Below are 23,573 nucleotides of genomic sequence, written 5' to 3' on the forward strand. Positions count from 1 at the left end.
CGATATTACAGAGCATGGCTATCAGCTTGTTTGATCTGGTATCAGTTTTTCTGGCAGTATCACCGATTTCTCTTTGATATTTAACAATCCATTATCATGAAATACCTCGATATATATCTTACCTTTGATAGAGTAGTTATTCACTTTTCAATGATAATATCGAGTCCAGGCGGGCTTCGCAGCTCTTCAGCTTCACAAGAAAACATTTTCCAATTAATATTTTCGTAGGAATTAAATTGCACTGCTATCTTTGCATTTGTGCGAGCAATATGAACAGTTATTGACTTGTAACCTCTTAAAATCTCCCCAGAGGGCGAATTTAAAACAAGTTTAGATATCCCAACATCATAAAAGCATAATAAAAATATATACTTCAAAAAAAAATAACTCTCGCCGTCACCTAATTAACTTTTAATCAATTCCTTGGACCTGATTGGTGAATTTTCAAGTCAGCTGGTGTTGGTTATTATGAGCTGTGACCGAAAATCTCAAAAGTCAATACTGGAATACAGTGAGAGGTGCGAGTGTGGCAAATCTACATAAAATGTTTGAATAGTTTTAGACGCAGATGCCAATTTTAATTTTGGTGTGTTCTTCCATCAAATCAAGTGAATTTCGTATTGAAGTGTGTTAAAATCCACAAGAGTCTACTAAATGTCAAAGATTAAAGTTAAACAAAGCATTGTGAAACTTGCAATTAGTAGATTTGTTTCTGAGATTCAACGAATAATTTTGTGACGAAAAATGCGTGCTCTTCAACTTACTTATCATCTCATGATTTATTTTATGATTAGACCTAATTGGACTACATTCATGCAGTTTGTGGCTGTTATTTCATGGTAATTATCTACTAGGATTTCTTTAGCAAAAAAAGTAAAAAACCTTAAATAAGGCGCGATGCTATACATACCGAGTACCACGTCCGACAAAATTATGTTATGTAACACAACATCCAAGAAGGACCCAAAAGCGGAAAAAAGTTGGTATTTTCTTGTATGAACAACACAGTATTTTTCTGTCCATTAAAGTGGCAAGAACAAATGTCAAATCCAGACAAAAGCAAAAACAAGTCCAGACAAATGACACATTGCTACGGATTAAGAGAGTTTTACGTTTTAAAAACCTCTTTCACCAATAAACATATTTCAAGTTTCAAATTTCCATTATTAAAATATTTTATTGTTATTGTTAACAGCTACATGATATGTATAAGAGAATACCTCTCAACTATAGTAAATGATTTTGAAATTTTGTGTAACTTTTTTTTTTTTAATTTTAGGTTTGCGTTAAGTAAAGAAATATACTCAGAACATAGTATTGGAGAAAGTCTTGTCATAATTTGAAGCAGCCCGTCCTTGCACCGATCTTGGTAAGTTTTGATTTATTGCGCTCGTGACTTTATATTAATGTACACAAAGCAAATTAACGAAAGAATAATTGTCATCAGTTTGTGCTACCTAAAAGCTAGTGGCAAGATCACGTGTGTTTTCTCGCTTAGGGTGTGAGTTAGGCTGTGTTCACACTGGTGCCTGGGCACTGGCGCTTCATTCAGACACTATTACTCCAAGTACCCAAGTACCATCTGGTCAAGGTCTCCACCTTGTACCCAGGCACGGGCACTCTGCTCACGGGCACTCTGCTCACGGGCACTCTGCTCACGGGCACTCTGCTCACGGGAACTGTGCACACTGGTATGTATGGGTTATTGGCCAAGTGTGAGGTCAAGATGGCTGGATATTGGCCAAGTTCTTTTTTTGGCGTGCTTATGGACCGAGACGGAGTCGAGGTCCTTAAATTCGCAAAAAAAGAACGAGGCCAATATCCAGCCATCTTGACCGAACAAGCTTGGTCAATAAAGGATTTATTATATGGCTTTCGGGGAAATTTTTTTTGCGGGACACGGCGGGTACTCCCGAGCAGGCAAGATGGCTCCATCTTGCCCGCTCGGGTACCCAACACAGCGCGGGATTTGATTCATCTTGCCCGCTCACGCAACTAGCCATATAATAAGAGTACTTAAAAAAGGTGTATTCACACAATGTTTAGCGAAAAACGTCAGTACTCGAGCACTGTCCATAGCGTACGGCTATGTTCACACTTGGTGCTAGGGTACGATTCTCGCTGGGCACTAGTGCGAACACACCTCTTTCCAAGCACTCACACCAGAATTCAAGCACAGGTAATGCCCATGGCAAGCACATGGTGATTCTCCTAAACTCAAGCCCCGAGTACCCTTATCTTTCTCTGATGCTTGTACCATGTGAAGTAAAGAAGAGAGGTAATTGCTAGCTTTGCACGACAACTTTCTTGTCCTGCATTATCGGAATTGGGAGTGACATAATGACCACGCCGCAGATGCAGCACAAACCTCCTATTATCTTCCCTAATGTTGTAAGAGGTACGACGTCACCATACCTGTGGAAAGAAATGATAACGACGACGAGTCAGTGAAGCGCACTCCACAAGAGTTACTATTGCCCCGTCCGAGCTACACTGGAAGAATTTGAAAACGGATGTTTCACTCCGAAAACGTATCAAATGTTTTCAGTCCACACTACGCCATAGGAACTTGAAAACGCAACAAGAAGTATGGGTTATTGACCAAGCTTGTTCGGTCAAGATGGCTGGATATTGGCCAATTTTTTTTTTTTTTTGCGTGTTTATGGACCGAGACGGAGTCGAGGTCCGTAAACTCGCAAAAAAAGAACGAGGCCAATATCCAGCCATCTTGACAGAACAAGCTTGGTCAATAAAGGATTTGTTATATGGCTTTTGGGGAAATTTTTTTGCGGGAAACGGCGTGCAGTCCCGAGCGGGCAAGATAGCTCCATCTTGCCCGTTCCGATAGCCAATCACAGCGCAGGATTTGATTCATCTTGCCCGCTCACGGAGGTAGCCATATAATAAACGGTCATTTTGGATTTGTGTTTGAGGAAAACATCGCGCCAGCGTTTTCAAAAAGCTCCGTCCGTCCACATTAAAACGCAAAGCCGGAATTTTTAAATTCCTCTGGTTTGAAGAGTCTTTTCGAAAAGCTACGTTTTCGTGACGGATTAGTGTAGACGGAAGGCCTAACCGTAGGAATAAAAATGCGTTTTCGAATTCCTCCCACGTAGTGTGAACGGGGCCTTAGCAGTGCGTTCCCACGCAATACGTCGTTCATTATGGCGCCATGTGGCAACTTTCGAGATATCTGAGAGCGAGGGACCTGTCTCGAGAAGTGGGACAAACAGAATGAGAAGAGTCAAATGTTGGCCCATATTAAAACCGCCTACCTCGAAAGGAAATATCTGTGAGAGCGTCTGTACGTCGGTTGCCGTTGATAATCGTGTTCCTCTCATAAATTATCCATGCATTAAAAGCTGCAAAGGAACTAGCTCCCTGTATGTGATCTTTGCATGAGGTAATTAATGAGCTTAGAAAGCTCACAGATAAAAACCCGACCACTCGCTGAATAATTTTGTCGCCATTTAAGGGCTCATTATCTCTGTTAATCTGTCTTTTAAACGGGCTTTCAAATTCTACATTTAAATTTCACTCACCAGGTTACCAATTTCCAATGTGGTCTTTATAGCCAATTCTTGAGATATTTTTCAGCACGACCGATAAAACACGACGCGCTCAGTTCAACAATTTACAAACGTTTCACGTCATTAAACCGTGAAAGATCGATTACCCAAACAAGCCATTTTCCACACTTTTCAGGAAATTCATGTGGCTATGAACACAATGATCGACGGTAACACACAGACGCAATCTCACCTTTTATAGTTCTGGGATGGCACCTGTAACAAAGGCTAGTCAAGTGTGCGATAAAGCTTTTATACGCGTCACAGAAAATGTTAATGACCTTTCGAGATGACGTTTGTCAAATTGACAGGCGAAAATGGGCACATTATCAAAGTGCAATGTAAATATTGTTGTTGCCTTATGTCTTGTGTCACAAATGGTCAGTAAGGCGAAAGATTAATGTACAAAGCAAATACGATTTATTGTCTATCAATCTTCTAGATTATGATGATTCTCAAAACTTAGCAGCACCAATGAATCGCAGTCCCAATCGCAATCTGGCGAGATGGATTTATGACAAGTTCCATGAAAGACGTAAGTGTTGAATAGATAATGGAACTTCGCTCTTCTCTCCACTTGGGTTTGGACATCTTGGTACATCACTTTGAAGGTTTCAATGAATGCTTTAAACAATCAAGTGACAATTGATGTTCAAAGCCCAAATGGTTGTTTTTCCTTACCAGTTAGTGAGCGTTCGATCTTGTTGGCTCGTTCGTGTGGAACTTCGATACCGAAGGTTCCCGAAGAGTCAGGTTCAAGGATTTGAACGTGCACTCACAAGTATAACGAAAGTTTTTAGGTAACCATGTCAGGTTATAATACGATACGTAGCTTAGCAGCCGGTATTTAACCGAAATGCGATCTTAGATCATGTTGCGTGACTACAAAGAGAATCCCGGCTAGAGGCCATTAATAACAATATGTAAAACGCAGTATGCAAAACGGAGCAGATGGAAATTATAAAACCCTAATGATTTCGTCATGAAATTACATTAGGGAATAACCTTCTCTGCTTAGCTGGCGATATTTGTCTATTGTGTCATCACAACGACCGCCAACTTGCATGCTAACTGCAGCTTGACATGATTGTTGTCTCATGGAAATGACCGGACATAATTTTTTTTTATACCTACCCAGTTGTCATCATCGTAACGCACGTGTACCATAGCGAGTGTGGTATACTCTTGAAGTTCGCTGGGTTCTCTATTCGCTCCACATAGTACAGTACACTGGCAAATAAAAGAATTCCTAGCGTGAACGTGAAATACAAAAAGAGCAAATCCGTGGAGCAGTTTCTGAGCGTATACAGCAGGGACTGTAATCGTGAAGAACCCCTGGTCAGTTTCATTATCCGACTCACTCGCAGAACCCGGAGGGTCATAAGTAAGGTAACGCTGTCTGTATTGACAAATTGCGAGGCAATAAGTGAGACATAATATGGTAGTATCGCCAGTAGGTCGATCACATTGAAGAAATTCTTCATAAACATCCAGCGTTTTTTCGCCAAACTAAAACGAATGAGAAATTCAAGGGTAAAAACGGCCACAAATGTCGCGTCGAAGGCTGCAAACAACTCAGGATGCAATTCCAAACATTTGATTCCTTCTTCGCAGTCAATGGTCTCAACCGTTGTAGTCACCACGCTAAGAAATATGAACAACCCGTACAGAAAATTAAACGCTTTTTGTGGGAGTCTGGATTTGGGTAGTCCGCATCTGCAATTTATCTCACATCTGTTTCTATTTGCGAAGTCAGCTGTTATTTTTTCTCTCTTGTCCGAGTGTTTTGCGCTAGATAATTCAACACAATTATCCCGCCTTCTCCGCATATTTTCCTGCGTTCTCCTAGATGAGGGCAGATGATTGCTACTAATGTCACAGTTTGTTAACTTTTTGGAGCTTCCATGCCGCATCTCCTTCCGTGTTTTTGTCCCGCCGTTGCTCTCGCGTCGTTTCCAGTTTAGATAATTAGCCGGGAGCGCGGTATGGACCGCCTTCATACTCGCTTTCCGCACGGCATAATGGCTGGGATGTTTTTCTTTCTCGTCGGCGTTGACTGTGTACCAACAACAATCCTCCAGCTCGCAAATCGGAATCCCAAAATAGTCGAGCTCTTCTTTAAAAGCAACGGGACAGTCGTCGGGCGATGAATGGAGCTTCCCGCATTGGTAGAAATTCAATATATAACGAAATAAAAAGGGATCCCTGTCGAAAAAATATTCCTGCTTAGACGCGTCGAAAAAACGGCCAAGCATTTCACTTCCAAGTAGAGTGTGCGGATGGCGCTGCAAATACTCTTTCTTCGTCATGAACCGTTGCCCGCTTACGTTTAACACAATTCGATGCTTTTTATTAGAGTCGGGAGTTCTAAAGTGGACACGTTTCGCCATCTAGTTTAAAACTCTCCCTCCTCAAACCGAGCCGTATTTGACGCCATTCTAAATCTCAAGTCCTGCATCAGGTTTAGGCTCTTATATGACGCGGATCCTCGAATCGAAGTCACTGCAAGATGATATCAACTGAATTCTGCTGACTTTACCAAGCGGATGCCCTGCAACTTGTTGGCTCAAACAATACCAACGCATTAGTCGACATCCACGTAAAGATCGGGTCGATTTGGAGCTTAATCGTCGTTCAATCAAATCCGGTTGATAATCGTGCCAAAATAGACCAGTAGAAGCGTGCTCGCCAAGATTGATTTCTTTTTGAAACATTTAATGCTCGAAACAAACCAATAGTGGATATGTAAATCAGCCCAGCCTTGACAGACCATATAGAATTTCTTATTTGTTCAACTGTGCATGTTAATTTCCAGCGTTTTGAATTGTCCATCAAACAGTCAGCATGCTACTGCATGCTAGTAATCGAGTTTTACACGATTTTTATCCAAACGCGCGTCGTTTCAAACTGTGTTGTATGGTTTTCCAAGACTTGTGAACTGGGAATCACTGGATCGCTTTAAAACTTTTCAGTCTTCTCAGTGGACAGCGTTAAACAGTTAATCCGTCTTTACATCGTTTAGCGCAGGGGAAAAGCTGACTATTTCCCTTGTTAAAAGAAGGAAATCATGATTGGAGTGAGGTTTGAATTTAAATTACTTATAAGAAAACAGGGCAATCACGGGGCGAGAAAACACAGGAAAACCCAGCGGGTTTCCGCCGTCTTGTGGAGAATATAAAACAAAAAAGCCCTTTGAGAGCAGAGGAAATTTGTAACAATTTGCGGGAACACCGATTAGCCCTAAACAATGTGAATAGAAAATGACCCAGAACAAATTTTCAATTGCTGATTCATTCGTTAGAGCCCAAGAACATTTTATGAGGGTTTGTCTGAAGCATACTGTTTTCAGACCGCTTTCAACGAGTTTAACTATATCTAAATATACTTTAAATTTGCTGCTACGCGGAAGATCATTAGCTAAAATCAACACCATTCCCCGTCAGGACGTTTGTAATAGTGTAGTCTTTTCAGAGAAGTTACAGAAATCATTGCGATGTCACTGGATGTTATCAAAGAAGATTGTAAACAATCCGATTCAAGGAGAAATTCTCTTTACACACAAAGACACCTGTCGCACGGAGGGTTTCTTTATATGGGGGCGAACAATAGAAAAACCTGCTAAGCATTGTTTGAATAAAAAACAGGGCAGATGTTTTGTTATGGGTTATTATCAATTCACTTTATGCTCTTTACTACGTGTCTTTGCCAGCCATAATATCAAACCTTTTAGTTAACCATTGAAGTCCTCGTAATTAGAATCCAATTACGTTTGCAAAATGACTCGTCTTGCGTGGCATGTTTTACGCTTATGTTTTATTTTTATTTTTAAGGATTGTTTTAAGAATAATCTCATGGCTGTGTTCTTAGATAAAAACGATCCAACGTTTGAGGTGATTCATTACAAATAATGCCGTGTATGATGACCAATAGGTGAAACCGTCGCTTGCAACCGAATTGTTGCGAAGTGTCTCGTCGACAAATTTGAATTTCTTTGGTTATTCTGCTACAAAAACAACAATAATCCCATTAGTGTTAAAAGGTTCCTTTTGAGTAAACTTGCTAGTCGCCAAGGAGTTTAGACTATGAGGAAGGAATCCCTTTCAAAAGCAAATGGAAGATTCAACAAAATACCATTTTCCGCAGATAATTTTAAGAAACTACTCAGACACATTAATAGATTGGAATTAAATCCTTGGTAAAGTCCAGTCCCTTTGATAAAATGAATTTATTATTAGCTTAGAAAATGCGCTTATTGATTCAGTCCCGACGCAGACTATCGAGCTTACAAGAAGACCGAAATAACATGTATTAAACCAAGAATAAATTAAACACTTTGGAATTTACAGTCATTTTATGCCATATGCTTAACACCCTAATTTTCGGCACCGAATTTTGATTGAAAAGTACAACCGAAAGAGACCATTCACTGTCATGAATATATTTTATACAGCGATTATAACATACACCCGCCCCGATTACCAATTTAACTTTGGATCATCAATTATATTATTTTCTGGTCTGCGGCAACAATATAACCTTCCGGCTGCGAACAAATTTGTGTAAAAAATTCAGGTGGCGTTGGTATATATTTATACCTCATACGACAGACGCGCATCAGGAGAAGAGTGTCCACCGGTTTTAGTTGGGTTTGGGCTAATGGGCTGATAAAGGTAACTATTTTCAGGGATGTAGCCAGTATGCGGCAAATCGACACACATGCCTCAATCATTTTTTGCGTTCGCGTTGTTCTTTTTTCAGTGTTTTGAGGAGGGTAAGCAAAACATTGCTAAATACCTAGGAAGAGAATTTAATATGTAGTGGACATTGCCTCATTCATAATATTTGTTTCTGGCTGCGACCCTGATTCTAAGAACGAAATTTCGTGGAAGAAAATAATGAAAACAGTAGCATGGAGAAGACAGTATTGAATGGCTTGAGGCCAAGATTATCAGTAGCTCGTTTGTTGATACGGTCTAGCTGGTTAGCCCTAGAAAAACAGGAAGTCTTCTTTGGAGTCAAATCCTCCAAGCTGATTGGTCAGTTTTGCCAGCTGAGGTGAACAAGATAACATAAGATAAAGTTGGAGTCAGACATAATAACATTAACGTAGGCTGTTCAGAGAAACTCACTGTTTCAATATTTTCCTATACTGGTTACAAGTCCGCATTTGACTTAAACACGATTACCCACTGAATGACGCGTAAAAAGTGCCGCATTAGGAGCGGCATTTTACGTGCATGTGGCCACACGCTTTTAATTACTACATTACTTGCGCAACCAGAGTACTTCCCATTAATCCCAGATCTTACCGGTCAGAGACCAATGAGACCAACCCAAAAAAGTGGAGCGACATTTTCCGATCAAATCGAGCTAACTGAGGGAAATGGCTCTAATTATGTTCTGTTTCCTTCCTCAACCCCACACATAAGTCAAATCTACTGAAGGGAAGTACCAAGGTAGGGCAACGAATCGGTTTGTAAAGAAGCAAAGCTAAATTTCGTTCTCAAGGTCCAAAAGGATGAAAGTGGACCACCTGCAAAGGTGGTATCGTATATTCCGGTCAGACCGATGCAGTTCTTCAGTTTGGCTTTTTCTCATGCTTATTATAATATTGTCCCAAAAGACCATTTTACAGTCGTCTGCTCAATTACTTGCCTCACCTATCAGTGCAAGCGAGCCTTGCTTTATTATAAACACCTCTGGTTTTTCGTTCAAATGCAAACTAGTTAGCATCAGAACAACTTGATTGACACAACAAAAGCAGTGAGGTCTGTACCAAAACAAGGTCACCTCCAGCCTCGTTGCCTTTCAAGGGCCAGGTCATTGTGTAGACAGCTGTAAAATGGTCTCTTGGCATTGAAACTTCAGTAAAAATTTAAAATCGTTTTTGTTATTTAGAACAGGAATTACGGAACTAGATCTGATTAACGCGAGCCTTGTAATTATATTTATTTCACTTTTTCTTTAATGCAATGCCTAATATTCTACTTTAAAATATGTCACAATGATATATTCAAGTTTATTTATGTACTGTTTATAGTTTCTTACGGTTTACACTATAATAACTACAGTAAATATATATGTAGCATTTATGTTCATTTAGTTTTGCGTTTTAGTGATCTGGGTTTATCAGACTACTGTTTTTTCTTTGCACGAATGGGACAAGTTGTCCTTTATTTTAGTAAAAAAATCCATATTAAATGAAAAGCACTTGTTATGGATGTTAGTCGCTACTCCAGACAAGTCATTGCAACCATAGTTAATAGAGGGAAATGGTTAGGAACCTGGCAAAGTTCTTTGTTGTATGTTCTCGTTGGCTATTTTGGGGGTTGACCCTGCACAAAACCTGGCAAAACACAAAAGGTAGTTATGTGTCCTAATACAAATAACCAATAGAAGTATTGTGATTAGGTAATTCATGTACAGTCTATGAGCATAAACCAAAAGATGTGCAGGGTCAAGGACCTTCGAACGTCATTCTTAGCCTGTTTGTTTGCTTCTTTGATGTTTACCGAGCTTCTTAACTATTTCCCTCCATTACCTATACCGCAACTGAATATAATTTGTTCTTTATTTTACTCGTCGCAAGTTAATGACACGTACATGTACTATCACTGTTATGTCCCCCTGTGGTTAAGGAAACTTGCTTGCATGGCGTCCTCAAAGTTCATTTTGAATTAAAAGAAATGGTGCATGCAATTTCCTTGCCCAATGCTAACACTTGAGAAATTTCGAGTAGCCCGAAATTTTCTAAATCGTTTGCATCAGTTTATGACCCCCTTTCATGGACAGGGGCGGGCAAAACATAAAGATACGTCATTGACGTGTTTCCACAGGCCAATCAGAACGCTCGTTATATAATATTTTATAACCAATTAATAGAACTGGAATACAGTGACCTTAAACAGAATCCTATACAGTTAAGTAACAAAATACTATGAAGTAGTTTGATTGTATGTAGAAACCTATCTATGTCAAAGAGTGTCATTTAGCTAAGATGTATACCTCAATAATAGCAGTTTCTTAGAAAATTAATGACTTTTTTCTTTCTGAAAATAGTAAAACCTCTATCAGATATTCTCATTTAGGAAATAGGTAAATATTGATTAATAGTTTAGATGTGCCCGCCCTTTTCACTCCCTGACCAAAAACTAGTTTCTCCTTGCAATATAACGCCGTCTCATGTAGTCTGATAATGCGAACAAATAAACTCATCAACAGGTTATCGTGCAGTACTTTCATGTGGTATTGCTTCGCATTGTACGACAAAGAAAACCTTATTAGCAGTTGCCCTACAATCGTGGACAAAAGTCCTAAGGACACTTATGTAATGTATCGAGTTATCTGTGTTTTACAAGTTTGAAAAGGTCGCTGCTATCCTTTGAAAAACGCGTTGCTGTTCCCCCTTCCCACCCAATACAATGTTGAAAATCACGAGAAATTTCAGGTGCTAGTTTTCAAAATTGTATGTGGGGTGCGGGGAGAGGTCAGACAGGTGAAGTTGTATTCGCGTCTAGCGTGTGTGCAAAAGCACCCGAAGTGCAAACTTGTCCATTCTTGTAGGTTCTCGAGTTTTCTATGAGCGAAACCAAACCGCGCAGGCTATCGCTTAGAGAAGTTGAGGACGATAGCTCTTAGCAAATCATTTCAAGATTAAAGAAGTAGTGCCAAAACTGTAAAAAAGTTTTCTTTTGACATTTAAATCACGTTCGAGACCAAACCGATTGCGATTATTTCTTTGAAAGATAGATAAAATTTCTGGAGATTTACTCTTCAAGTGTGATTTTCCATTAACTTTGAGCTTTCTCCATTGACTCCACCATTAGTGACGATCTGTGCTAATGAACAGCGGTTTTCCTCTAAACAGGATGCACACTCGTTAATAGTCTTCTCTGGTCTCCGCCGCTTTCGTGACGTCACAGACGCCAGCGTGCAAGGAACTTGCTTCTCTTGCAGTATGGGAATCGGTAACGCGAGTAACACAACACCAGAAACACAACAAACGGATCCGACGATCTTACCAAGAACAGACGAAGGCACTACATCACCATAACTACACGATGAGAAAATAATCAAACAATAACATTTAGCCTGGTAGTAATTGTCGGTAAAGTCTGGATACGAGCTAAGTGGCTCATTAGGCCAGCGCCGGTTTCTGTAGCATTAAGCGACTAGTGGTATTTCCACTCCCCCCTGGATGGGATGCTAGTCCATCGTAATGTTACCCCCAGTATTAAATTCGCCGGTACCCATTTGTACACCTGTGGGTGAAGAGAGGAATTGTGAGAGTAAAGTGTTTTGCTCAAGAACACGACACAATGTCCCCGAACAGGGCTCGAACCTGGACCGCTCGATCGGGAGACGAGCGCACTGGCCATGAGGCTACCTTGTCTCTCACGGTACCTAGTACTTGTAGACTTGGCAGAAATGGGTGATTTCATTTTCAAGCCGTCATGCTTATTACCTGTAGATGTATGTAACGTGGGAATGGCCTATTTAAAAGTTTTGAATAAGGCGTTCAATAGGGAACTTAAGCAAACCACGACGAAGACGGCAACGTGAACGTCACAAAAAAAAGGTTTAATGAGAAAAACAATAGCTGTGCACGTGCATTATAAATCGTTGTATATTTCTTTGCCGTCCTCTGAAAAACAACAACGTGAAATGACCAAGTTCTACGTCGTCTACGAAACGTGGACGACGCAGCTAATTTTCGTATTTCCAGTTGGAATTGAACGCCGTCGTTGCATATTTAGATTACGCACGCTTTTAGAACAATTGGCGTACCCAACAGATCTAGACAATCGCGAATTTCGTTTGTAAAATATAAATTCATTTTTTACTAGTCGTCGTCCTCGGCGTCGTCGTCGTTGTTGCTTAAGCTCCCTAATTTTATACCCACAACTTGGTGTAGCAAACTTACACGTTCAGCAGTTTTAAGGGGGCAAATATGGGTTGATTTCTCTTTTGTGTTTGTTGTTGTTGTCGTTGTTGTTTCTGTTTGTTTCCTGTTTTCCACAAAATAATTTCGTGGATTTTGTTTACTTTTCACTGTTACGAAAACTTTTATCGGAGATTACTTGTACCACCAAAAGAAAAAATACCTTTAAAAATGTAATAAAAAAAGACTAACATTTCCAGAGGAAGACATGAAAAATAGTCGGAACGTTTTGTCAATATCTACCTGTGCAATCCTCCCTCGAAATGTTTAATTCATGTTGATCTAGATAAACGTTCATGCAGACTGAAACAAAAATCTGTGACAAATATTTTACTACGAAGGATATACATGTATAATGAGTCATTTTACCCCTTTTTGGCCCTTTCAGATTGTTTTAACATTTTGCGTGCAATTCTGAGTATCGTCCAAGAAATTGACTCTGTGGACATGCGTACTGCTCAAGCGCGCGCTAATGTGACGAATTATAGCGCCTTCGACTTCCATAAAAGAACTTTTTTTTCCATTAAGGGATGGATTACTCTCATTTAGACATCAACTATGCGGTGACGTCCTTTGAGGGTGTCGGTAAAATTATCCGCTTTTTTTTTTTCTTTTTAGTTGCGGTTTCATATTTATCATGTTTACCTCCATGTTAAATGGCATTGAAAGCCTTTTTTGCATTGACACTTAAAATGAACCTTATCTGATCGTTTAAGGTTGCAATTTAGGACATTTGTCTTTTAGTGCTTTTTAAAACCCATTGAAACACCAACCAATCCATTTAAATCCCAGGGTGACTGTAAAAATTCCACTCTTTAGTCGATTGACGTTTCAGTTTAAGCCATTTGTCTTAGACGCCACTTAAACCTATTGAAGCACAGTCCCATTCATTTGAATCCGACAGCTGACTGTAAGAAAAATCACCTCTTTTAACAATTGACAGTTACCATCACCTTTACAGTTACCAATTGACAGTTACCTTTTCAAAGTTTTTTTCAGACCCGTTCACACCCTTATACAAATAAGCTGTATTGTTACTTTTCATGCAAAGAGCCTCGGATACTTAATACAAATACACAAGTATTGGGTGGTTGAAACTATCGAAAAATAGCCAATTGCTTTAGAACAATCATCTCCATGTCGTGCTTATTTCCTACCGAATCTGAATTGGAGATTACAAAGCTTTTAGGGAAACCAAAAATAACAACAAGGATTGAAGATATATAAGATATTTTCAGTTAAATTGATTTAACTCAAACCAGGGACCATGCTAGTCAAGATTCAAATTATTTTACAGTCTAGTTTTGTACGATAGCTTTTAAGTATTAATAATAAAGCAACAACTAAAAGATCGATTGAGAAACTCTTGAAACTTTTACCGTATTGTCTTCTATTAAGGTTGTGCGGAAAGCCGCAAATAGTTTGCTTTTAACGTACCTCGACGCATAATTAATTCAAACGACGAGAAGTCGCCCAGCAGTAAAAAGCTTTTAAGCGTGGGTTTCCACCACCACAATGTAGTCTAAACTAAGACCGTGAATTTCTAAATATTTAGAGCTATTCATTACCTAGTTTTCTTAAAGAATGATACTTTATGAAAATTGGACAATCGATTTTTCTACATTTTTGAAGTGCAAAATTGTTCGGAAATCGAAATAGTAAAAATTCATAATTTGAAATTTCATAATTTGATCAATAATTTGATGGAGTGTAAGGTTCGATAAAATTAGCAGAAAATTTAAATTTTGATTACCGAGAGTGAACGTGATATATATAAAAAATAATGAATTCCACTAGCCGACTTCTTATACTAATAAGACTAACTGACACAAATTCAACATTTAAACATCGATTTCGATACTTCGAGTACAGAAAAATAATAACGTAAATAAACGGTACTCACCCGACAGTCATAAGCGTGACACAGATGTACCAAAATGATTCCGGAATGCTGGAGAACTTTGGATCACCCTCCGCGAGCTCCAAATAGTAAATTGCTGTTCCAAATAGAATAATTGCCAAGAAACAAATACAGTAAAGGAAGACTATGTCTACGGCACATCGACGAAGAGTAAGCAATAAGCAGCGCAGTCTTCGCGAATTCCTCGTGAGTTTCAGAATCCGAATCACTCGTAAAACTTTCAGTATTTGAAGAAAGCTTGTTTCCACTCCAAAACTTGTCACAACCAAGGTTATGTAATAAGGCAGAATCGCCAACGTATCGATCACATTCATGGCGTCCAACATAAATTTCTTCTTCTTCGGGCAAACGTAAAACCGAATCAAAAGTTCGACTGTGAATATAACAACGCATATTGACTCCACTGTGAAGAAGATTTTGTGGTACGCTTCGCCGCACGTCAAATTCTCCCCGCATTGTAATGTCTCCAATGACGCTATTAATACACTAACGAATATAAAAAACCCGTATATGATATGAAATATTACTCCTGTTTTCGTTGTCTTTGAAGGGCCTATTGTCCGCCAAATTTTCTGCCGCAGCGAAAGTTTTGGTTCACAGTGCAGGTCGCATAAATTTCCATGACAATTGATAGATTCCCCTTTGAGTTCGTCTTCGTCACCTTCAACAAGGACAGATCTCTCTTTAGCACTGCAGTGATCCCAGCAACAATTGTCAACATCGTAAATCGAAAATCCATAAAATTGCAATTCCTCTTCGAACGCTGCGGGACAGTCTTCCTGTGAACAGTGTAGTTTACCGTAGCGGTAATAATTCAAAACAAATTTGAACAAATACGGATCTCGATCGAGAAAGTATTCCTTCCGTCGGTCGTCATAAAATTGTTTCATCGTCTCGCTGCTTCCGAGCAAAGAATTCGGAAAACGCAGCAACGTGCTCTGCCACGTTTGAAACTTGATCCCGCTGACGTTGATCGTTAAACGCCGGTCGTTAGTGGAGCCAAACGACTCCGCCGTCACGCGCCTGCCGCTTAGAGCAGACCCAATTGAGGCCCTGGGGTACTCAAGAAGTGATTTTCGTTGCAACTTGTTATTGTTAGAGACGTGATGTTTCTTCAATAATACGCCTGAAATGCTTGAGTGAAACATTGGCGATTTCCCCACCAGAATCTCGGTTACGCTTTGTCTTTCTGAAAGCCAGTTTAAAATCCTGTCGTGCCTTCCCCTCGAGCGTGGTAGCACTCCCAGGTTCTATGTTTATGTTTCGTTGTTGTTGTTGTTGTTGTTGTTGTTGTTTTTTTTTCAGGGGCAATGTTGAGTTTGTTGTGACCTTTTCTGCTGGAGCGCAGATTTGAGGTGTTGGTGTTTTCGAGTCTTCTTCAAACAAGCTTCACGATGATCACAAAGATAAACCGAAGCCACGTGTTCGAGCATACAAACGATTGAATTGAAAGAATTGCAACAAAAAGAAGAAATTACCATATGGTTTGTTTCAAAGGAGACTTCTCTCTTCTATTGTGGTAAAGGTTCTCTTTGGCCAGGCTTATCGTAGATTTGCCTTTTACGCCCTTACTAATAAGCTCGCCGCAGTCGACCTGTAGATGGGAAATATACCACAAGGTGAGCTTGAGTGGCGCAGAATGAATTTTGATTATAACTTTTTATCACGCTTACATCATGTGTGTCGCGATATCCTTAAAACACAGCGATAAAACCGCTAATTATAAGCCGTGTATTGAATATCTTAAATTCATGAATTGTTTGCTCTTCGATCGCGTTTATGCTTTTGTTTTGTTTTGTTTTTTTAATAATACCAAGGTTCTCACATAATGTTGCCGCATATTCCCGCAGTGTGACACTGCTTGACTGCATCTTACCCGCCAGAAGAAATACACCATCTTATAAGCTACCAACAATACTTTTTCCGCTTTTGCTTTTCAGCAATTTTCCTTACAGCAAAATCATAGGACCATTTGGACATAATTTACCTTCTATTTCAATGATGCATTTAACTTTAGGGGTTTTGCTAATTCCATGTGGTTTCACTACCTCTTAAGGGAAATTAAGACGTCTCTTCTATTAAAGCCTTAAGCAAAGTTTACAATACTGCAGAGCAATTTTCTTGTGACAACAAAATCGCCCCCTAAGCTCGCCACTATAATGAATCTCCGGGTGTTGTTTACCGTTTCTGAGATGTAAAGAAACTGCAGTGTGAGTTACACTTTGAAATTAAAATTTTATTAAGGAAGTCAGAAAAACAATACGTAGATAGGAGAAACAAGATTTTGGGTGATTAGTTGAATATGGATTTAATACCACTAAATATGCACTTTCGGATTGATAGGTCGTAAATCACGCCAAAAATGTGCGCTATTTTGTCATTACGGAGGCTGCCTTTTTTTTCTATATACCGTTCAATTGAGGTTTTTCTAATTACTTTAGAGTCGTTTGTTTTTGTAGTCAAATGATAGGCCTTTGAAATGAGCTTTTTTTATTTATACCTTCTGGATCCTTTTAAATATCCTTAAAGCAATTAATTGGGTTAAGAACAATAAAGGCTAGATTTTTTGGAGCAGTCCTTAATAAATGATAGAAACACATTAGGAAGTGAGGAAGGCTAAACATGGCAAGCTAGCGAGGAAATAATTTCCATATTTTTTGGACAACTAGAAAATAACAGGTTCAGAAATTGGGAGACTTTCAGATTACATTTTTTTTTTTTTTTTTTTTTTTTTATTGTTATTGTTATTGTTATTACTATTTTTTCTCATTTTAGGGTGAAATAGATCAGAGCTGATCAAAAATTTCGACAGGCAGATCTCGAGCACGATTGATAAATCAGTGCTTTAAATACAATATTGGCTGGAGATGTTGAAAATATTTCTTAGAGAGAAACTTTCAGGAGTCACTTATTCGTTTGGCTTTGAGTTGACAACTGTTAGCCAGGGTAGAAAATTGAACATAAGTCACTCCTGAAAACGTAAAAGTTAGAATGCTTCAATGTAATGCGCCTTAGCTAAAAGTTAGAAATCGCCGAAAGTTGTTTTTCTTCAAGGTTAGATCCTTCTTTCATTTTGTATCGGATTAAAACATCTTCAATTCCGGTAAGCTTCCGAAATGCGCCTATAGTTTCCGTTTTTGTTTTTAATTTTCGCACGTGTTTCGTTTGACAGTGCCGAAAACAAATATTCTTCGGAGGTAAAAACGTAAATAAAATCCGGCAGCACCACGTAGATTAAACGTTTCCCAGCACGTAATTAATATTGCGTGGGGGTAAAATCACGAAAATTTCATTAACTTACATTTCATGGTTGTAAGCAAGACAGAAAAGATCCAGATAGAGTGTTTGGGTTAAAAGTAAATTGCGCACTGGTCGATCGGCGCACAAGTTTTACTTCCATATTAAATTAAACGACTGAACAATCAAACGGGTCTTGTTACGTGAGACGGTATTACATAAAAAAGAGTTGTTTAAACGCTATAATGGTTTAAGTTGTCGCATGTAGGAAGTTTTGAATATTCCCTTCTTTTTATTGGAAAATATTGACTTTTTCAAATGATGTATTAAAGAAGAAAAAAATATAATAGAGACTTTAAGTTGTCGCTGATAGGAATTTTTGAATATTTCCTTCCTTTGCTTGGAAAAATATTGACTTTTTCAAATGATGTATTGAAGATGAAAACAATCTAATAGAGAGTTTAAGTTATCGCTGGTGGGAATTTTTGAATATTTCCTTCCTTTTCTTAGAAAATATTGACTTTTTCAAATGATGTATTAAAGATGCAAAAAAAAAATCTAAGCGTTCTGTCGTAATGTCAAGACTACATTGACTTAAGCCAGGTGCCGTTCTGAACAGCTTAATCACGTCTAATGGCATTTGTTCACGAAAATAATAATAAACTGCTTTATGCGGCGATATTATTTAGAGGGCCCTGATGGGGTTACTGGCGCTGCTGGAATCTGAGTTATCAGTTGAACTTTCAGCCCACTTTTCTGCTATCAGTCAATTTTGGGGGAGCAGGGATGGCGCAGTGCTGGTGTTTTTCCAGCCATTTTGAAAAGATAAACATGCATGCAGTAAGTACGTGATGTAAGAATTGCATGCTATAAAGATAGCGCGTTGACTATCGTTGAATAGTCAACGATGGCAGCCAATCAAATGGGTGGTTTTGAAAAAGACCACGTTTGCTTTGCACTAACTCTATACAAATGAACAAAAATTCGTTCTACTAGAGTACACTCTGAAGTGTCTGGCTTGCTTTTGAAGGTGCCTAAAGGACCCTTGTCACTCTCCGCTATTTTCGATGCAATCGAAATTATTGATATTCCATGGTAGAGGGAAATCTTATTGCTTTACAGTAAGTTGTTTTCCTGAAAGTATGTTTAATTATCTTTCGTAGTTTCACAGTATTTTCCTTCTTTTCGATGTGCTCCGAATAAAATATAATAGCCAAAATCTCGCATGTAAACAAAAACAAACGTGAGGCTGACTAGAGCCCTTTAACAATTCTCACCTTCGCTTTGGGAGAATAGAATATTCCTCATGTGTGACTAGACAGGTTCGGGGATGTGTTGTCAACAGCAAGGTTTTCTCTCCTGTTTTCATGGCAACAGACTAGTCAATCTTACACAGACTTTTCACATAATCAATGGTAACCTACATGTGCTTTTTCAATGACCAACATACAATAAAGGTAGCCTGATTTACCTGTGTTTTCGTGTCTTTTCTGACTCGTTTTGGAAGGGATTTGCAGTAGTCCACGTAAAGCGGTTTCTTTAGACAAACTGAAGAAGATTTAAAAGCATCGGAAGTAAAAATAAGGCGAAATGTCTGCTGTTTCATTTATTAACGATAAATTTCCCTGGGGGAACATCTAGCCTTTAATTTATTTCTACCGTTGATATAATAATAATTCAACAATACGTGGGTATCCTGTGAACTATCCGATGCATATGACTACAGAGGGCGTACATACTAAGAGCTTGTGTCTCTCGTAACAAATGGCCCAACCGAGACAAAACAAACATTTACTGGAGTGACTGTGCATTGCAATAGAACAATAACACTACCTTGGCAATTTCTTTTCTCGCTTTCAGAACTTGATTTTGTCTCAAGATACTACTCTCCAATACCAACTTTAATTCTGAAGAACAATTTGGTCTCAAATACTATTCGCCGTTATATTCAATAGCAATATTCGCGGAATATTAGTATTTTTGTGTGCGTGCTTCTTTGTTTGTTTCTTTAGTCTGTCCACGCCTCGAGTGAAGAGGCAAGGGCAGATAAATCAACAAAATCGGAATATTCAACCCGCTGTGAAAATTAACTTTTCCATTTTCTTTGCTTTATACTTATAATTGCACATGCATAAAATAGCTTTCATGAAAATATATAAATTATTCTTCACCAGAAATAGCAATCGAAGACAACATTTTTGTTATTATTTTATTTTATACATTTTCGTGTTCGTGTTCGATGCACCAGTAATATCGGTTTACAATGCTGTGTTATGGACCAATTATTTTTTCTTTTCCTTTTGAACACTCGGCCTCACATTAGATTTGTTTCCACAAGTCAGACAAATTATGATATCAAACGCAGTTAATTTTCCCTTGCGTGTTAATTATTTAACATACATACGTGATTGACGGTCCATGGAGTCAGATATTTAATACACAGATCAAGCATGACTCATCAGAAATATTGACTGGTGTGAATATAACAGTATATCGTTTAAGGATTTTGCTGACATAGTTCTCTACATGTTGATAATTGTTTATTTCGAGAACAGGAGCATCGATAAGCAATGTACCTTGTTGATTTGGAGAAATTGTTCCGCTTTGAAGTGCCTTTGTTTTGCTAGGGAACTATTTTGGCTTAAAAACGCAATGGTGTAAAACTATAGACTCGCATAAATCTGTTAATGTATGAAGTTCTAAAAGCTTGTGGCTTTTTACGTCCCATTATCGCAGGGAAAATAAAAAGCCATTTAAGATCGTTATGTTGACAGAGAAAAATAATTATGTTATTGCGCCTGATATGTCAGGATCTGCATAATTATTCCATGCTACATAGAATGAATAATGTTGAATCTTGTTTAGACAATTCATTTTTTGCAAGGAAAGATGAAATAAAATTAAGTAAGGTTGAAAACATGAAAATAAATAGCTTAAGTTTTGAACTTGATCCTAAAAGGCAGAGGATTTAATAGTTGTCATCAGCAGAACACGCTAGGCTGTCTTCGTTAGCATTTCAGCCTGACAAATGTAATAATGTCCTCTTTCAAAAACAGCTTTTTTGACTAAATTCGCATAAACGTTTCCTTACTTTTCGAGATATTATAACTGCATACGAATCCATTCATTGCACGTTCAAAACTCGGTGAACTATTAGCTTTAGGTTGGTATATGTGTGAACAACATTTAGACAAAGGACCATTAGACATATTAAATGAAGTGACAAAAGTAAAAAACTGAGCAAGAGACTTACGCGGACGGTGCTATCGCTTGAGGTTCATTTCTCCTTATTTGCTTTTCCAATCGCCATATATTAGCACTGTTTGGTCATGAGTGTGCTTCCAATTGGAAACATCGACTAGCTGCTAATCCTGTTATGACTGTGGCTTCGATTAGAAGAGAGCTCTACTCTCGACTCGTATTAGCGTAAACCGCTGGACAAGATCTTTGAGCCGTTTCGCTTTGATGTGCCTGTCATGACGAGAGATTTATTCAAACCCCACAGTAGTTCTAATTACCTCTGACACTAACTCCCTTGAAACCAACAAGAACATATTCTCTCGTAATACAGAGTAGGACAGATGTTGTAGATTTTCTATAGCTCTGTTGAAAGCAAACCCAAAATAATTTTATTCATCACACAGATAATTTTTATGGCTACTTCCATCAACCATTTAAAGCCAGTTTTCAATTGGCCCAGGCGAGAGATGTTTGTTTTACAATCATGGCAGGTATGGGTTGCTGTGAACGTAATTACCTTAAATAACACGCAATTTTTGGAAACGTAAACTATACACATTTTATGCGACGTTTATTTTTTTTTTCCTTTGAATTTTATGAAATGAACTGTACACCTCGCTTTTCATAAATTTCATATTTGTTATTATTTCAATCTTTTACCGATCAATTACAGTTTTAGGTGTATTTCAGTGATTATTTCTAAAACATTATAATATAAAAGTACGAATTATCATGCTTCTTTTTTAAATTGTTTCCCCAGCCACAAAAATATAATTTGGATGAGGCAGACGCCAAGATTGACCGGTGAGGAAGGTTTTGGTTAGATCGGTCGGGCTCTTGGAATTGCACGTATTAATAAGAACCCTCCGTTTCGATCACTTGTAGGTACATAAATTTACATTTATAGAGTAGAGAGGCATTTATATTATACTAAAAGGACAAATAAGGAAAAGCTTATATATACAAACCGTTTCCCTACAAAGATTTGGGCGTTGCGCGGATGTAGGAGTGATCGAAAATATTGTTTTCTTTGAATAAATTTCTGGCTTAAAATGACAGTCATGAAGTAAAAGTGGTCTCTGACTCACACCAAAATTGACAGTATTCTGTCATACATTTTTAATAACCAAACTGACAATTGATTTCAAATTAAAATCACGGCGGGTATGTGCATCACAGAAAGGCCACCGGCATTGTACAGTGGAAACCCTGTGCCATCTACATGACCTGCAGGGTGCCCCTTCTATGGCATAAGGGAGCCCAGTTACGGTATCTTGAGTGATTCTGGCCACATACAAAATTTTCTTTAAATTGAAGGAACCGCCTGAAAATAATTGTTTACTAATAAAGGGGTAATAATAAACCATAAAGAAACAAGGATGGTTAAGGATGGGGAAGATTGACGCGGATTGCAAACGACGAACTTGAAAAATTTTAGGCTAAACTTTTGAAGAGGAGCAAACCGTGTCGCAACTCATACAAGTACTGGCCTTTAAAAGGACCGGCCCTGGAAATGTAGGATTGTCATAGATCCACTTCAGTTTTGGACAAAGGGTTGTCCACAATTCATTTTTATCAGTCGGGTGATTGTTTTTGTAAACTGTTAAGTTCAGATTAAACACCAATTTAAACACCAGCTCCCGAAATTCCATATTCACAAAAACTGCTGATCTCGAGCTCTTGTACGTTTATCGCCGTAACAAAGTTAGCCCATGCCTATTGTGGCATACACTTTCGAAACTGCAAAGATATTTGTCAATTAACCTCGTCTGGACTGTACGAGAATGGTATAAATTTCGGACATGATTTTCATTATTCAAAAGCAATGTAGTACAATTTTACTGACAATGGTTTCTTCTGTCACTTAGAAACCAGTCAAGATAAAACTATGGCCATAAGTATGGGATCAAAACCGGCGTTCGCTGACTTGGGTTTCCTTAAAGTAAAACCAGTAGGTCTCTACTGTCCCAAATTAAAAGTATCCCCATCTCTTAGAGGCCAGCAAGACCTTCGAAGGATTATTTTCGCATCTAGAGTATACGGTTTGCGATCTTAAACGTAACAATCTTTCACAAGCGCTCCAAAACGAAATATCTTTGAATTGACTGGTCACTACCAGCTGCAAAAACTAAATAGAAAACCATTTGAAAATAATTATCAAGCTGTCTCTTAGAACGGATTCCTTGCTTGACAAATAAGCTTAAAAAAATGAATTTGATTGCTGCGTTTTCTAGATTGATTAAAAGAGATGACCAAAATCAACGTGTTAGATCTGCGCATTAGGACTGAAACGTTTCATATATCCTCCTGGCTTTTAATTTCTGTTGATTGTATTTTTTTCAGAAGATTAACACTTTAATAACTTCATGCGTGATAATCCCTTTTTTAAAATATAACTTCTGATCGAGTTAATGAAATGAAATTAGTGAGAGGTATAAAATGTACGAATTATCGTTAGAAGTATAAACGAATATCCTCATTCTCGTATCACGTTTCTTAATTTCTTAAGATTAAAAGATAAAAAAGTAACAATTCTTCACAAAATATTAACTCCTTGTCGATTTAATAAGATAACTTGAGACGCGCAAAAGCAAAATTTTAGTTATGTATAGCTTATGGAAAAACCTTCCTGACGTTTTCGTGTCATCTTTAATGAAAATCCTCA

General features: G+C 38.3%; 2 protein-coding genes across 3 annotated transcripts; both read right to left on the bottom strand.

Moving 5' to 3' along the window:
* Positions 1-1,163: 1,163 nt before the first annotated feature.
* LOC145502953 (A-type voltage-gated potassium channel KCND1-like) lies at positions 1,164-9,267 on the bottom strand. Its single transcript, XM_081482366.1, has 2 exons — positions 4,704-9,267; positions 1,164-2,415 (listed from the first exon to the last, which is right to left on the bottom strand). The coding sequence occupies exons 1-2, from the start codon at positions 5,957-5,959 to the stop codon at positions 2,286-2,288; spliced, it is 1,386 nt and encodes a 461-aa protein (XP_081338492.1). The 5' UTR covers positions 5,960-9,267; the 3' UTR covers positions 1,164-2,285.
* Positions 9,268-9,326: 59 nt separating this feature from the next.
* On the bottom strand, positions 9,327-23,473 carry LOC145502952 (A-type voltage-gated potassium channel KCND3-like). Of its 2 annotated transcripts, XM_081482365.1 has the most exons (4): positions 20,922-23,473; positions 19,140-19,216; positions 14,414-16,025; positions 9,327-11,622 (listed from the first exon to the last, which is right to left on the bottom strand). In XM_081482365.1, exons 3-4 carry the CDS (start codon positions 15,577-15,579, stop codon positions 11,343-11,345), a joined length of 1,446 nt encoding a protein of 481 aa, XP_081338491.1. In that variant the 5' UTR covers positions 15,580-16,025; positions 19,140-19,216; positions 20,922-23,473; the 3' UTR covers positions 9,327-11,342. The 2 variants fall into 2 exon arrangements, with proteins under 2 accessions (XP_081338491.1, XP_081338490.1); XM_081482364.1 differs by lacking the exon at positions 19,140-19,216.
* Positions 23,474-23,573: the final 100 nt, after the last annotated feature.

The sequence above is a fragment of the Orbicella franksi genome, chromosome 11 (genome assembly GCF_964199315.1).
Source record: "Orbicella franksi chromosome 11, jaOrbFran1.1, whole genome shotgun sequence".
In the NCBI taxonomy this organism is placed as follows: domain Eukaryota; kingdom Metazoa; phylum Cnidaria; class Anthozoa; order Scleractinia; family Merulinidae; genus Orbicella; species Orbicella franksi.

Bases quoted from the DNA above. Each gene is read 5' to 3' on its own strand.
- LOC145502953 (XM_081482366.1), bottom strand. From the start codon at position 5,959: ATGGCGAAACGTGTCCACTTTAGAACTCCCGACTCTAATAAAAAGCAT. The intron at 2,416-4,703 runs GTAGGTATAAAA...TTCTTTCCACAG, and splicing joins GTTACGATGATGACAACTGG to GTATGGTGACGTCGTACCTC.
- LOC145502952 (XM_081482364.1), bottom strand. From the start codon at position 15,579: ATGTTTCACTCAAGCATTTCAGGCGTATTATTGAAGAAACATCACGTC. The intron at 11,623-14,413 runs GTGAGTACCGTT...CTCATCGTGTAG, and splicing joins GTCACGCTTATGACTGTCGG to TTATGGTGATGTAGTGCCTT.